Raw genomic sequence first — 17,720 nt, forward strand, 5'->3', positions numbered from 1 at the left:
CGCCGCCGCTGCTGCTAAAAAAGTCGAGAAGAGAGAGATGTTCACACTTAGTTGCTATTCAGGTTTGGACGTGAAACACCGACACCTGGTGCAGACGGCTGAGGTTCATGCGGTACGTAAATATTATCTGATATTATTATAGGTGCGCGTCCGTGCATATGTGTGTGCGTGCGCGTGCGTGCGTGTGTACGTGGGTCTTGTAAACTCAAAAAGGCATCCGAGTAGATATATTGTTACTGACTATGGTATAATTTCTCGATATCGATAACACAGTTCGTATGCACGTATAAACGTATAGAAGAAGTACGCACCAGATATGAGACCTGGTGAATATTTCATCTGTATCACGCGGAGACCGAGGCGACCCAGGTGTCACGTGTGGGTTACCTGTTTCCGCAGGTCATGTAGTTAACGGATACATTCGTGATCGCCGAATTTGGTTTGTAGTTTAGCGTAGTAAATTTCCCGAAGAATTGAACATGTTTGTTTACAGGGTCACCATAAAAGCCTACCACGATGCATCCCGATCAGGCAATGGAGCATCTAGGCGCCTATGGCCGCTTTCAGATGTGTGTGTTAGCATTGGGGTGTCTGATAACGTTTGCATGCGCATGGCAGTTCCTTGGAATTACATTTTTGGCTCAGGATCCAGAGCACCACTGTAGGCTTCCTGCTGGAGTCACTGAGCTGAACGGAACGATTCCGTACGAAGACGGAAAGGTAACCAAATGCGTCATATATCAACGACGTTTATAAAAAGTTTTTGGCAAACGACATGTAACGTTACTATTACCGTTTAGTGAACGTTAATAAAACGATTTTGGCAAACGTTTTTCAATAACTTAAATATAACTTTATTAGAAACGTTTTACAAACGTTGAGAAAACGTTTTATTTATACCAAACCATAAAATAACTATTTAAAAACGTTACGAAAACGTTATGTGTTAGCTGGTATACCCATCACATTCGTACCCATATTTCGTTGCAGTGGGCGCAGTGCAGCATTTATGACCCGGCATCCACCAAGACGCCACCTGCTAACATATCCTGTCCCAATGGCTGGAAATACAGCGGAGAATTTCAGAAGACTGTCACTGCAGAGGTAGACATCGTCGTAGCGGGATAATTAGGCCTATGCGCCCAACTACGGAGCCCGATAAACAGCACTTTTAACCCGATCTTTGCCGAACAATCATGATTTATTTTAAAACGTGAGAAATATGCTTCACAGAAACGCCACACGCACGCGAGGAACGCACGTACAAACGTATTAGTTGCTGTTCTATGTAGACGCCCGATATACTTATATTCACCACCCTGACCGAATACTATAGTTTCTATATCAATACTATTAGTTAGGCCTATACATTTTTAATATTATATTTGCACCCGACGTATAGTGGGATCTTGTTTGCGGCAATGCTTTCATGAAAGACACCGCATCTGCCGTATTCATGGCCGGCGTCTTGGTAGGAGCGCTGACCTTACCAACCATCGCAGACATGATCGGACGTAAGCGCGTCATCTCAGTCGGCTTAGCGGCCATGTTCGTTTTCAGCGCTACGATCGTCTTCGTCAAGAGCTTCGTTGCATTCATCGTCATGCGGTTCTTTACAGCGCTTCTGCTATCGGTATTTATTCATTCCCAATTTTGTAGAAGTTTAGAGCAAACCATTCCGATATCGAGAATGTTTCCTCGCTGGATTAAACTGAAGTTGAAATTAAATCAAGATATTTAAAAATTTAGTATATATATATATGGGCCTACGTTATAGCCTGAATCGCCGTGTTTTGATTTGTTCCATATTTCCATGTCGTTCGAATTCAATATTTATGTTGTATTTTTTTCAGGGGAGCTATTTAAGTCTATATGTGTTGTGCCTTGAGTGGTTTCCACCTGCTCAGAGAGCATTTGCTGGCGTGGTATTCTGGGTTCCTTGGGTCGGCGGATACTGCGTGCTGCCAGTAATTGCATATTTTGTACACGATTGGCGCCACCTACAGCTGATATTTACCATCCCTATTGCAGTCGTCTTTTGTTATCCATGGTAAGCCCAGTAAGTCAGCGAATGCATGTTTGCGTAAATAATTAACTTACCTTTCCATGAAGATATTTTCTTCGCATCTTATGTATATGATCGTCGATTTTCATATAATTATAGAGACCTTGATTGATTCACCCAGGATATATTTCTTCTAGGAAAAATCGTATTTTACTAAAGTTACTTCTTCTCTCGTTGTATAAATATATATATATATATATTATACACACACACATATATATATATATGTGTGTGTGTGTGCGTGCACGTGCGTGCGTGCGTGCGTGCGTGCGTGCGCGCGTGTGTATATATATTGTTGGCTATTATAGAGTTAGTGCTGCTAAACACGGATATAATTAATATTATGGACAAGCGTTGCATGAAAATGAAAAAATATGTTTCTGGCTTATCTTTAGGCTTTTACCAGAATCAGTGCATTGGCTTGTCTCTCAGAATAAACGAGATACTGCAATGGAACTCGTTCAGAAAGCTGCAAAAACGAATGGCAGTACGCTACCAGATAAATTTAACTTAAATGCACCAGAGAAATCGAGCGAGGAGGGAAAGAAGACTCTTTGGCACGTTCTGCACACACCTCTGTTGAGAGTCTATGCTGTGATGATGTGCTTTTTGTGGTAATTATGTTAGATTTTTTTCAAAGCCGATTTACTCAGCCTCCTATCATGCATTAATTACTTGCACGAACGATTACTTCATGACCACGAACTAGCGCAATGACTCGGTTTACAGGATATCAAAAACGCATAGAAATGTTAAATCAAAAGATGACAAATAAATGTGTGATTGATTATTAAAAACTAATTCAATTACAGAAAAATAACGACATGCGGATGATGCATTGCATGCATAAAAAGTTGGTATAATTATATTTTTAGGTTTGTTAATTCACTTGTGTACTATGGCCTATCATTTGGCGTGGCATCATGGGGAGGAAACATATACGTGAACTTCTTCCTAGCTGGTCTTATTGAAGCTCCATCTTACGTCGTATTAATAATCTCAATGAAATGGTAAGTAATGTCTTAAAACGCCAATACTGTAATTTTGGCATAGCCATCTTATGATTATATATCGTATATGATTGTGGGGTGCTGTGCGGTGCAAATGCAAAATAATTCTAGCACCCTTCGCCAGCCATGAGTAGTGAGTGATGTGCGTAATTTATACCTTATTAAATAAATTTAACCAAGGCATAAGTTATATCGTAGATATATACAACTGTATTGTATATATACAACTGTGTTGTATATATCTATGGTTATATATATATGTATATATATATATATATCATAGTCACGGTGTTTGGATAGGTAGGTAATAATTTCCTCAGATGTCTTATATACATCTGTATGCGTAAGTGAGTGTTGAGTGTGTGTGTGTGTGTGCGTGCGTGCGTACGTGCGTGGGCGTACGTTAGTGGTTGTGTGCGTGTCTGTGCGTGCGTGAGTGATTTTGTGTATATGCGTGTGCGTGCGTGCGTGCGTGATTTTGTGTATGTGTGCGTGCGTGCGTGAGTGAGTGAGTGCGTGCGTTGGTGTGTACCGCAATTCGTAGTTGCCAACAGATTTCTATAAGTTAGCCTGTGTAATGTTTAATTGTACAGCAATCAAATTAATTTTTGTACTAAGAGCAGTGGATGAATATTTGCAATGCATCTGTCTCTAGGTTTCTGGTCTGTAGCTTCCTGTGATAATTCGTAGGTAAGTGGAGTTGTTCCATTTGACTGGAATCAGTGTAACATGTATAACATGGAAATTTATTGACCGCACAAACCCAAAGGCTAAGTTTGCATCATGGACCTATTATGTTTTGGGGGCTCTAATCCTGTGCATCATACGGCTCTAATAGGCATTTACACAGTAAATAAATCTCCAAAGAAGGCCGCAATCGATTGCACACAACGCAGTTGACAAAATAAACTAGTATAGTGCCAGGTTGTCTTTTTTATGTATAACTATGTCTGCAGGTGGGGAAGACAGAAGCCAACATGCGTTTTCCACTTGATAGCAGGCATTCCTCTCCTGATTTTGCCATTTCTTCCACAGAAAACCGGTAAGCGATTAAGCGCAGCTCATTTAACGATTTATTTATAAACGAACTCTATCTGTGATTAGCCACCGCTCGTAAATATTATACACGAGCTGCCTCGGCGCTTCACGCCTTGGCAGATGTGGGCGAGGCGCTACGCGCCTAGCAATCCGGTGAGAAAATGCCTCGCGTGAGAGCCGAGACAGGGACACTTTGAAACCATAAAAACTGCATAAAATGTACCAATTTGGCTGTATTTGTGTGCATATTTTGTGCATATCTGTCTTACCTCTGTATCAATAGTAAGAAAATTAGAACCGAGCGCTTTGCGGTAAGGTCGATGGAAATGCATCAAAATTTAGCTTTCTTCATAAAAGTATCCCAAACACAAGCATATTTCCTTAAAAGATGCAAAACAATTGCATTAACAATATTCAAGAATTGCGGCGCGGCGCAGTGCGTAGGACTGAATCGATTTGTTTTTGTAAGCGTGTTTTGTTGTAAGCGCGTTTGTAAGCGTGTTTTTGTAAGCGTTTTTGTTTTTGTAAGACGTGTGTACGCGGGCGTACGGGGTTACGGCGCATGCACCAGTCTCGACCAATCACGAGCAAGTGCCTCGAAGCAGTAGCAGCAGCAGCAGTAGGACGCGCGGCAAATATATAAATAGATTGTACTGCATACATATTGTACTAGTAACAAATAATAATAATAACAACTGCGCGCGCGTGCGTGTGTGCTCACGCGTGCATATGTGCGCTTGTGTGAGCATGTCAGTACATGTGTGTGTGTGTGTGTGTGTGTGTGTGTGTGTGTGTGTGTGTCGTTGTGTGTGTATGTGTGTCGTGTGTATGTTGTGTGTGTGTGTGTGTGTGGATGTGTGTGTGTGTGAGTGTGAGTGTCTGCGTGCATGTGTAGCAATGCAGGCGTGGGCGTGCGCCGCGTGGTGCTATGTCCGAGCGGATGTGGCGCAGACTATTCGTGTGTGCACCACTCACAGATATTATGCTAATAACAAATACAACCTAACAAAGTTTATCGGTCACCTAGCGTCATGTTCCAATGCTAAATAATTTGCTAGGCCCATGCTTCGATCTTCCTGGAGAGCGTCCCATAACGCCAGTATTATACATGGCAGTCTATTTTAGCCACGGTCCGACAGTTAACAATACATGTTTGCTAACTATGTGATCGTTAGGCTAGCTAAACTTTCATTTGTTCTCTTTCAATGAATCACAAAATCACACCAGTAATGTAAAGCAATATCTCTCGTGTCTGTCTCGGATGTAAATGCTAATCTGCGAGGCAGCTGGCGGAGGATTCAATACGCGTATTGTGTCATGGGCGCGCGCGACTCCGCTTCTGTTTCATTTACAGCCGGTGGGCTCGACCTCGTATTTTGCGCACGGTTCTAACATCATTGGGAAGTTCGGAATCAGTACATCGTTTGGCGCAATCTACCTCTTTGCTTCTGAACTGTATCCCACCGTAGTAAGGTAACGAAAATCTCAGCGATCGACATATGCTGCATGATATTATTATATATGAATATTATATATGCCGTATTCTGTTGCGTTTACCTATATTCCGTTGCGTTTATTATATATATATATATATATATATATATATACTAAAGTTCTTAACTTTAGCAAATAAATGAAGCAATTGCATCTAATACGACACCACCGCGGTATGGCGTAAAATAGTTATACGGTTCCCTCCAATGTCGTTAAAGATACTTTACTCCGTACAGGGCTGTGACGATCTAGCCGCGAGTAACCGTTTTAGAGCTGTTTCTCAATAAACAACGTATTTGATTAACACTACACTGATATGCGACAGATAAGGTTGAGCAGACATGTATATACACAGCAATTCGAGATAAAACGTGGCATATTTTTATTAGGAATGTGAAATGCAGACTCAGGAGCATAATCATCGCGATTGCACGCAAGACTCGGCGGATCCATAGATCGCACATATCTGGCCAACAGCATTCTGGCCATCTTGGAGCCCTAAAGTCAGGCGCACCCTGATATTCGACGCGTTGTCTATACTAGCGGCTGTCGTCTCCGTTTGATTATCCTAAGACATCACAATGCCAACCCATTATAGGAGTCTCTGAGGACTTCCGGATTTCTCAGGTAGCGATTTCCTTTTGTTTATTTCCGGCTGGCAGCAGTGACGAGACCAAACTGTTGTCCGCGACTATGGGCAAATCGACCTGTTGAAACGCAATGTACATCATCACGTGAAATTATCCGGTAAATGTCGTGTTTGCTGTCTATTCGAATCACGGTTAGTAGATCACACATCAGATTTCAATAATGAATTAGCAGATAATTTCAGCACATAAGCCATATTGCTTTCGTTGTGGTTTATACCCGTCTTTGACTTGCTGTAGTAAAAAGCATACGGATGGCACGTCTGCTAATTGCACCAAGAACCTCAGAGACGACATCACTGGGGAGACAAAACCGGACAATAATAAAGTCCGGCCAAATTGATGTGGAACCTGTTATTTACTTACACAATATATGCAAGAAAAAGAAGACTTCCAAAGCCGAGTAATTGTTACAGTATCATGTTCGTTCTGTAATTGTTAGGAGACTACCATGGCGTATATATATATCATTAATACACTATATACTATAATATATACTATATATAATAGATATTATATGATATGGCAGCTGTCTCCTCTAATCTAGAGTGAAAAGTTATTATATTATGTTAGCGTGAATGTAGTAAAATACGTACAAGGAGCCACGCGGAAGCGCCTGGTTGTGTTTGTTTATTCACGTTTTAAAGACCTAAAAAGTCAGTTATATCAAATAATTATTTGGTCATATCCAGGCGCACCGATATTCAGCTGCAACGGCCTAGCGTATATACTTATAAACAAAAATATATACGAATAAATTCAATGCAATAAAATAGAATATATTATATTATATATAATATATAATTTATATATATATATTATATATATATAATGTACTGGATTGCTTAGCTCTATAACTCGTCGGAGAGTGCCTGGTGCATTTAAAGTTGCAGGCGTAATAAATTGTAGTATAAGATAAATAAAGACAAGACATCACTTTTAGCTGTTACTGCCCTGCCTCTCCGAGTTTCACGCTTAACGCGATTCATCAGGACAGATCTTAAATCGAAGAATATATCGATAAAATTATATATCGATAATAATAAATTATTAATAATAATATATATAATATATTATATAGTATATATCCATCGCGGCTCACATGCGCGTTCAGCCGAAATGCAAGTGGACATATCTGCGAGTTTAGTGTCGCGCAGGTTTGAATACCGCGGCGTGTGTGTTATGGATCCATTTATGATTGTATGTATGTGTGTATGTGTGTGTTGCGTTTGCGTGCGGTGTGTGCGTGCGTGCGTGCGTGCGTGGCGATGTGTTGTGTTGTCTGTGTGTGTATGTGAAAATGGGGAGGGGAGCATGCGTAGGCTGCCGCATTGTTGAATAATATCAAGGAGTGTATAATAGGATTATTATACAACCCTGATAATGATATCCTATTAATACACCTGATAATAGATGCAGCCAAAAATATTTTATCATCATATTATCAGGAGGAGATATAATAGAAGATCTCCTAGATATCGCTAATATTAATCTTAACTCTCTGATATGATGTTGACCGGTGACGGTATGCCTTCTAATTAAGAACGCCGGTGAAAGCAAGTGATAGTAGCGAAGGGAAAGGCGTAGTGAGCGAGAGACGAGAACGAATGAGAGAGCGGGTATAGAGAAAGCTCGTGAGCTCGTGTGATAAAGCACGTGTGGATCGTATAGTGGTGTGACCAGAGTTCGGTGTACAGCAGAATACGCTGTGCAATAGACTTATAGCCACCAAACAGTATAATGTAATGTCTATAACCGACAGAATTACTCACGGTTAACTCTACTTCTTTAATAAACACATCAACATGACATGAACACCATTACAGTACATATCTTATACACCATAGGCACCATACAGTACAAGCATGGTACGCGCCATAGCCATCATCAAGTGACGGCGTTATAAGTTGTTTCATATCATAGCACCTAGCAGCGGCTCCTCCTATGTCGGTTGACGGCGGCAACGTAGGTCAAGATCGGCGCAGTGAGTTTCTGTGTCAAGCTGGCAGCGGCAACGGTACGTGGTGCCCGAGCAGCAGGTGAGAGCGAGTGGCGTGCGGACAGCGTCGTGAACTTCGAGCACCGTAAGAACTGTGGGTCTGCTTCTTGTCGAAACCTGTTCGTTATTATACAAGGAAGAATGCAATGGCCCTGAGCGGTGTCAAGTGCCTTGTTGCGTGGGCGATGGTGCAATTCTGTCCTTCTCGACGATTTTTATAGATAACTGAAGGTAAGGGATTTCTTCTCTAGCGTGAGAACGAGGCGTGTCGAGTCTTTGTAGATATGGTAGAAGTCGTCGGATGGCAGTCTCTCGAAGCCGCCGTCGAGCAGCCTTCTATTGACACTAACGTGTCGTGGTAATGCTTTGTGCCATACCGCTGCGCAGGTGCACGTGCACGCGAGCGTGGTGTTCGGCTCCTCCATGCTGAAAAGATATCGGCCACAGAATTTTAGCCGCTGCGTTGGGTCGTCCGGCGTGTGAACGACCGTGGCGTACGAGAACCTGCTTGTGGGTTGCCCATATTTCGTTCCCTCCTGCTGTCATCAGCACTAGCGTGTAGCGGCACGCGCTGCTATTGGCAGCCTGCGGCAAATTGTTTGTCGTAACGGTACCATCACCGATTGACCGCGGTGGAAGCGTGTTAGTTCCGACTCCGTTGTAATCAGTGGTAATTTAATATGGCTTGTTGAGAGACGTGTCGGCAACGCTTCATAAACGCAGTGGCGTGCGCACTCTCAGCCTCGTAGAAACGTGATAACTCTGACCAAATGTTATTGTGTGACATTCCGACGTCTTGTCTTCTGCGGCGTGGTGCGGGTCCTAATGAGTGCCCGCTAAACACTTGTATCAGTCTAATTACGCATGCTGGGTTGTACGTAGTTTCTGTCTCTCGAGGTCGTTGGTGAAGCACACATTCGCTCGCGACGACTTTCGCTGATGTTATATTGGGGCGGATATTGACTAAATTAACTACGACGCTAATGCACGACTAGAGCGGCCGTGACGCTCGCTGTATCTTGTATCTGGTATCTTGTAATCATGGTTCCTTTCCTTGTATTTCACAAGGCACTCGAATCAAACGAAGTGCGGGTTCATCTAGAAAAACAAAGGGGTAAACGCCGCCTCATCCATGTCTACATGTAGTGTCCCACGGATCGACAGATTCGTCGTACATAATCTAAATTCAGAGTTTTAAATAGCGTCCATGTGCCTTCCAGTATCTATTTCTTGTGCCCCCCTTAAATTTTTCATATAACTATCACACTTATATAAATTGTTCCATATCTCTCCTTTCATATCGTTAATTACATCTATTACACCTTATCCTCGCTAAAATTATTTTTAAAGAGTATGTCCTTATTAGGTCAATCATGCAAGTTTTGCATTTAAGATGCCAAAACACGAATCGTTAAATGATAGTTACTTTACATATATTCCTATCTCAGTCCGTTATGTTCAGATGTTTATCAATATGTTCATGTTTGTTTGAGCCTCAGTTTCATTTGTCTCTTTTAATTACATACGCGTTTTAGTATGCATCTTTGAGCGTACTTTTCATCCAGGTATTCTTTATTGGGCTAATCCTATGGCTGAAATGAATATTTCTAATAGTCGTATTCTCTAAGTATTATTTTGATTTCATTTCCCCATTCTTGCTTTCCTTTTTGATCGGTTTTGCAAAAATATAAAAACTTTCTTACATTAATACTATTGTTTCAGCAAATATTAAATTATATATTGAAGTAGAGCATAAGTTTTTTGATGCTATGTTACCCTCAGTTATTGGTAAAATTCGCGCCGAACTACTATCACTTAATGCTTCCAGTGGTGTTGCTATGGGGCTTTATAATCAGTACAGTAGACAATCATTGAAAGTCCCTTCTAACATATTTTAAATTCCTTCCGTAGTTATGTTGGTTCCACGTTTCACTGTTGTCAGGGAGAAGAAGGTATTAGACGTACATTCAAATTAATATCACTCCTTGCTTCTATTGTACGGTTACCACTAATTTTGCTCTCTATCCGCGCTGAAACTAATTTCTCCTTATCATGAATCTACATTTATCGTTCGTGCATTTATCAATTCCTTAAAGCCCCCCTTGTGTCATTAAATAGATCGCGCTAGATCATGTATAATTTAGTCATTTTGTGAATTACCTGATTTCCTAATGATGATATCTTTCTCTATCCTTTCTTTATTTGAGAAATTCTCATGACCATTGTATTATGTTTTGTTTTAAATTAAAATTCTAATCTTTTTGATATGTGCTAATCTACTGACATGCCCTGAGCAATTTTGTAAGTATGTTTGTGATCTCCCTATTCCTCAAATATCGATCCATGATAAAGTAACGGTCCGATTCCTATTGTGTCGGGCACTATACATGTACGTTTGCACCATGATTTAGAAAATTTAAACAGTCCAAAGTCATGCAGCACTAGTACTAGGTCCCTAATATCGTATCCTTGTTTTAACTATTTCTTTTCAGTTATGAAATTATCCCGTTATTTCCCTAGCTGGTGAGATCTAAAATTGATTAATTGTCTTTAGTTCGTATACTCATTTTATAAAATTAGATTCCCGCAGCCATGTCCCTTTATCAGTCCCTCTATACCTATTCTAGCCATTGCGTCTTTAACCAATAGACTCAATCAAAACCAAGTTTTTGGATATCCGCGCGAATAAATAATGCTGACTATCTTTTTTTTTGTTCCCTGTGTTTAGATCAATTGCCCCTCGTAGTACAAATAAATGGTCCGTGTGCTAAAATCCCGTTCTTACCCCGCACTTTGGTTTGGCAAGGTGCCATAATTTTCTGTTTCGCTTTGCCAGATTTAGTTTCTCACATTAATTTTAACTTATCATATTCGTAAGGAAGACTGTCCCATGTATTTTTAAGTCACTTATAGCCCCCCTTCTCCTTTATAGACTGTTTTAACTTATCGATCTTTTATGCCCATTGCTTGGGGATTGCTTCACCATTGAGTTAGTGAGTTTACTATGAATTTATTCGATTTAGCTCCATATCATTTCCATCCAAAAGTCATTAATTCGACCACCATCCCTTGGTAATCTCCTGCTTTATTACCCTTAAAGATCATAATTGTTGCGTTGATTTCGTATGTTCGTTATATCCCTCCTGTAATTCTTTGTTTTATACGTTCTTATTCCTTTGAAATGTTTTTTTCTACTGATTCATAAAATGGCGGCCACAGTTAGCTTGAACTAAAAATAACTATGACGTGATGTTGCTTAAGTTGAACGACCAACCGTGTCGCTAGTTTTTAAATATTAGGTTAATTACTTCGATATTCGGTCACTACACGGAGGAGGAAGAGAGCCGAGATCGAGACATCGAGAAAGAGGAGAGAAGAAAGTGAGTCGAGAGAGAGAGAGAGAGAGAGAGTAACTAGAGAGTAAAGGAGAGAGAGAGAGAGAGAGAGAGAGAGAGCGAGAGAGAGAGAGCGAGAGAGAGAGAGCGAGAGAGAGAGAAAGAGAGAGAGAGAGAGAGAGGAGAGAGAAACACGACGCAGAACGAGAACGTGTGAGAGAGCAGCACGACGAGAGAGAGAGAGAGAGAGAGAGCAGAGAGAGAGAAAAAGAAGAGAGCGAAGTACAAGTGCGGAGGAGGTGCGAGAGAAGGGGAGATGATTCAGGGCACAGGGGCGATAGTTGAGAAGTTTGCGAAGATTAATGTTAATTGATTGATGGATTTTCAGATATCGATTTAGATAATTCGAATAGAACAACGTAATCGACGATTGCTAGTTTAATAAAAACAATAATTGACGTACATATAATATATATATAGTATATGCAAGAGCAACTATGACTATTATTTTAGTTTGTCTGTTGTTTTGTCATGACGAGTCAAATAGTCCGCTTCGATAATGGATCATAAATCAATAAATCAACACAATGCACATCAACTATCGAGCCGATAATAAATACAACAATCAGGACAACAATTCCCAACAACAGTCTATTTTATATTATAACAAGCTCGCAAAATCTAACACATAGATCAGTTACCACGACAAACAACTACATCTAACGGCCTTAAGTCATAGCTATTCGGGTTGGAGAGCACTCAGATCGGCGCGACATTTCATGTTTACTATTGTAGCCACACGCTAGTGAACGCGTGCAAATGACACGAGTCGAACGACAGTCGAACAGTTTTTGCGTATTGGTGTTGCTCACCCTTCTTGTCACCACCACCAGAGCCAGTGCCCCGGCGCCGAATTCTAGTGTTTAGTAGGTATAAAGGCGTTTTGATATCTTGTAAAATAGTAGATTAGCATATCATGATCAACGCAAGAAGACCCCAAATGATGTTTTCTCAATAGATTTATGGCCTAACTAATCCGGGGTACTAAACTATAGGCGTGGCGAAGTCAATGCCAATGGCCATGGGCCCTAGCCAGCACACGACAGTCCGCCACAGGCACTTGAAGCCGTCTTCAATAAAATATAATCTAACTAAATACGAAGGTTCTAATAGCCATACCCTACCCTTTCACCCTATTATTTGCCGAACAGTTTCCTGTAAATTCCCGTCCAAATCCTACGTCCAGACGTCCCTGCCAGCCGCCAGCTGCTCTTGGCGGCGCGACTCGTTTGCACGCGTCCGACACATATATATATACAAGCAGGTAGGAAAGCGCGATCGCCAAGAATTCGTCGACGCTCGACTTGATCGATCTGCAGCGGCATATGCCGCGGGCCGAGAAGGCGCCCTCAATCACGCACCACCCTAGTGGCACTACTCCAACACGCTGGGCACCCCTTTTAACCAAAACGCAAGTATTCCGGTCACTTTCAGGAGAGCAGGGACCCACCGCTTTCAGCTCTCGATCGGCAGTTCTTGCGATTGCACCGAGGGATCGCACATACCCCCAGTTTAGGTAGAGGCCTGGCCTAGAAAAGCTCCCAAATTCTTTGTCCGGATACTAGGCGCGCTTTCTTTGGCGTGTAATAAACCCGGAGTTTTGTTCATATTGTAACATATATAATACCCGCTAATGATAGCGTGACTAGCTGAGCTTAGCAGGAATCGATGACTATAGGGGCACACGAAGGCTGTAGGATACGCGATTGGGCTTAGGGACATTTTTCGGGTCCGCGCGTGTTGCTCGCCGCCCGGTACTTCACACCTAGGAATACTTCTAAAGTCTATTACTAACAACAGTACACTGTTAACAATAGGGAGGTACTAGTAAGTTAAGTACTACATCAGCTAGTAGTAAGTACCTACGTACAAGTTCGCAGCACTACTAGTAACTATAGTATAGTTACTACTAGACGGCAGGAGCTAATGGTAATGAGTAAATAGTAAATACTAATTACAGTACTACTACATCATACCTCAACTACTGTACTAGTACACTAACCCAGCCACCAGGCTGTTGTGACTAACGTCAATACAACACAACATACCACCGCCTTGACATCCATCGCCATTGGCGCGAAAATTTGTAGCTGTAGGCAAAAACTAAACCGAAGCAATTACTATATCTCAAATAAACATGATGCATGTAAAGCATTTCTGCCTTGCTATTTGTATCAAGATAATAGACCTTCCAACCTTATAGTATACTCAGCTTGTTATTAAAACTAATACCTCTCAAGTCTTGCTGTGCACAGTGTAAATTTCAAGAGCCAAAACATAAATATTCAACTAACACGCCAACCGCATGTTTTGCAAGCCGCATCCGATTTCGAACGGCGCACGCAGAAAACCCGAAACACCGACATAACATACCATACGCGTTTGCTAACTGCGTTGGTGCGAGCATAAAAAAGGCATCATATACGTGCGTATGATATATAAATAAGTTAACAACATTGAAAACCAGGAATCGTCATCTACAACAACTTAATAATATCATTGCGTCAAGATATGTTATCATACTTGCCTTGTATTTGAGCCATACGCACGTGTGCAAATCGAGGTTCCATTCGCCTGATTTGAGTTGCACTGAATCACTGCACGAGACATAGGCGGCTGTCTGGTTGTTTTGATCCAATTCATAATCTCAGAAAATAAACGGCATAACTCAATAAATAAGTAGCGGCAAGTAGCGCCCAGTTACCCCCACCCCCAGGGCGAGGCACACGCCAGAAGGTTTATATTCGTTCTTGGAGCTTTACCATGTGAGCGCTAGCATGTGTCGATGGCTTGGATACCCGCGCCAACGACAAGGAATGTGGGCAAGAATCTAGAAACGGTATTCCTACAACGCCTAGCAATACCGTTCCCTGGAGCTAAGTACTACTAGTACTAGCACTAACTTACTACAGCTCCAAGAAACGCCGTTTTGCTAGGGTTAGAATAACGCCCTATACCTCAGACACAGGCTTGAAGGCGTTTCAATAAAATATAATGCCTAACTAAATACGAAAATCTTTTACTTACCAAGATTCTTATGTTTACTAGTAAGGCAGGGCTGAACCTAACGCTCCACAGAGCACGAACGCCCGCTACCGCAAAAGACCCGAGGCTAGTAGAAAATCAGTAAGGGCTAGTAGAAATGTACCGGGCTGACCAGCCCTGGTTGGCAGTGAGACAATCGCCTACCAGATAATATATGAAACTAGTCTTTTCAGCACTACTAAGCGCTCACGGGGTCGTTGTCGTAAAACAGGTACTACAGACGCTATGTACCCCGAGGTACCTATATGTTACACACAAGTGTAACCAGACGCTGATATACTACGAGGAAGGCACGCCTAGCCCCTACCACTAACCCTAGACCCCTAACCCTAAACCCTAAATCCTAACTCTATACTAACCCTAACGAACCCTAACCCTAAACATACCTCATATAAAAAATAAACATAATCCTAAAACAGCACTAACAAACTGACTCGGTAGCATATCTGTAGTACCTGTTAGCGACCAAGACACCTCGCTGCACACTAACCACGACCAAACTAGTAATAAAGCAATATAAAATTTGCGTGGCCAACCATAATAAAAGTGGCAAAAACCTAAAACTTAACCAGTGACACGATACCGCTCAGACAATAAAATGGTTTCCCAACCACCATCGCTGCTCTATTCACAGAAGCCATGCCAATCCCCTCACCGTGTATATATATACGCAACACGCGGAAATACCTGTCTGAGTTCTACTATAATATTCTACTATATATATATACTCGAATCTCATGGCTGCAAATCTGAAATTTCTACAGAAGTGAGGAATGTCGGGCAGCGATTGTATCCAGAGCGTCTAAAATCAAACACCCAGATTCCCCCCCCCCCCCCACTCGCCAAATGCAAAAATTGTGCTGCAGCTGCCAGCCACGCCTGGCCTGCGTAGCCATTCAGACCGCGACCCTTCAAGAAAAGTACAGGGCTGGGCAGATATTTTTAACCAGGGCTAGTAGAACTTTTAACAGGTATCACTAGCCCCTAGGGCTAGTGGAACCATTTTAGGATAAGCTTCAAGCTCCTCGATAAACTACTACTCTTCGAGAAGGTCGCGAAGGTGGGAAATGCTATATAGGACTAGGACTCGCTGCCCACCGTCGAGTAGCCATCCGAGTGACTAAGCTAGCCGAGAGGCTGGGAGCGAGTCGCCAGTCTCATGGCTATACGGCGGCGCGGCAGCCCCGCGGCGCTACTGCTTTGCAACTCCTGTACGACCTCAGCGCCAATTGCAACGTTGCAAAAACGTCAGCGTTGGGGCGAGCAAGAAACAATGAGGCCACGAGAGCCGCCGAGGTAGTTGTTTCCTGAATTGCTGACAGCCCATTTCCATTAACTGGCAAGGCGTTCGGCGAATGTCCATTTTCCAGTCCTTTCTGTGACTTCCGGCGGCACACAGCACGGTTACAGCACAGACATTACTCAGTTAGAGTTTTTATACGAAGTTGCAACACTGTTCACCCGTCCACAATGTCTGCGCCCTCCTGTGTCCCCCACTCAAAATTGCGGACCTGTTCGCTGCAGCCTATGGATTAATCGTGCCGGCCTATGCATTCGCGCACGGATGCCATAGCTGCCAAGCGGCTCGCATACTAGTCGTAGGAATTTCCAGGGCAGGCCGTCGCCGCACGTGCGCCTTGACCCGGCGGCAACTGCTGCGCGCAAGATCGCCAGGAATACCAGCTTCGGATAAACAGCTCCTTTCGGCATACGAGGCTTCTCTAGTACCCTGCACCGTCCATGCTGGATTCACACTTTCACAGCACGAATATCCAAATCCAACAGCTTCCATCTTTGTTGCTCGCTTCACAAACGAACAGTGCATTCACAGCTTGACTTGTTATAAAAACAATAATGCTTTGTTCGTAACGAGCTGTGTCACCGCGACAATCACACAAGACACTGGACGAAATTCTCCCAGCTTCGCGAACGAGATGCGGCACACACTGTAAATGTACTGCAAGTACATCGGGTATAGGCGGCTGCATTGCTATTTGGGAAGTCCACCCACTCCGAACGCTGCTTTCAACCCTCCGTACCGCCCGAGCCTCGGCATTGGAGCATTGCACAAAAACGTTGGCACCGTCGGTTTGCGGCGGCGCACGGCAATAGTTACGAAATAGCCGGCGCTAGGTGTTTCCGTGATTCCGCGGCGACCATTTACATTGACCCACACAGCGCACACGTTAGCGACGCTCGAGAATATTCGCCACAGTGTTATTTGAGTGATTTCGCGTGACAGAGCATCGTTATGAAGCAGCAGATCAGTACTATATTGTTCTAACAAAGGTGAAACACTGCTGCTTGAAATTGAAACATACAGATGGAAGTAGGAATCGTTGTGTCTTTGATCTTGTAATTGTGGAAATGTCCTCGAGCGTCGCAGAGCGCTATTGGATGTCGAGACGGCGTTTGCCTAGCCTGCTTATACTATCTTAACAGTCAGCGTGTGCACCAGTCGAGCGCAAGTGAGCTGGGCGTTAAGTGTGGTGCACTAACCGCATTTACAAGACGGAAGTTGACAGGAAAACTGTCGCCAATAATAAGGTGAGTAGTATAAGAAACATTAAGCAATTCTTCGTAGTACTAGTAGTTAGATTTCGTGATTTTATTTAGCCATTATAACTTTTATTGAAACTGTTTCAAGTGCCTGTGCTGAGAGCTATCGAAGCGTTGTCTAAATAAAAATAATGCTAACTATAAGTACGAACTCTAGATTTACACTACCCCAATGTCTCAATGATTTCATAAACTCCTCTTTCACGCTATTATTGCCGGACAGTTTTTTCTGTAAATTCCGTCCAAAAATCGCATACGAATCCACCAATAGACTGCCCGCACCACACGGCACAGGCACTTGAAGCGTTTCAATAAAATATAATGCTAAACTAAATACGATACTATAAATATTATCTTAATGTTTCTATACTGCTCTTTCACCGTATTATTGCCCGACAGTTTCCCTGTAAATATCGCGTATCCCAAAGTTCCTCACCGTGCAACACGGCATACCAAACAAAATCCCTG

The 17,720-nt window shown here is 42.5% G+C and overlaps 1 protein-coding gene across 1 annotated transcript in view; it reads left to right on the forward strand.

The window, feature by feature from the left end:
• The first annotated feature begins 516 nt into the window (after positions 1 to 516).
• The window catches only part of LOC106811704 (organic cation transporter protein-like), an 18,386-nt gene continuing 1,182 nt past the window's right edge, over positions 517 to 17,720 (forward strand). The window contains exons 1-9 of the mRNA XM_014815407.1: positions 517 to 720; positions 991 to 1,104; positions 1,403 to 1,633; positions 1,854 to 2,050; positions 2,461 to 2,679; positions 2,941 to 3,075; positions 4,032 to 4,117; positions 5,172 to 5,212; positions 5,468 to 5,586. Coding sequence (XP_014670893.1) covers positions 517 to 720; positions 991 to 1,104; positions 1,403 to 1,633; positions 1,854 to 2,050; positions 2,461 to 2,679; positions 2,941 to 3,075; positions 4,032 to 4,117; positions 5,172 to 5,212; positions 5,468 to 5,586 — 1,346 coding nt within the window. The remainder of the gene's footprint in view (positions 721 to 990; positions 1,105 to 1,402; positions 1,634 to 1,853; positions 2,051 to 2,460; positions 2,680 to 2,940; positions 3,076 to 4,031; positions 4,118 to 5,171; positions 5,213 to 5,467; positions 5,587 to 17,720) is intronic.

This window comes from Priapulus caudatus, unplaced genomic scaffold (assembly GCF_000485595.1).
Source record: "Priapulus caudatus unplaced genomic scaffold, Priapulus_caudatus-5.0.1 Scaffold566, whole genome shotgun sequence".
Classification (NCBI taxonomy): Eukaryota; Metazoa; Priapulida; class Priapulimorpha; order Priapulimorphida; family Priapulidae; genus Priapulus; species Priapulus caudatus.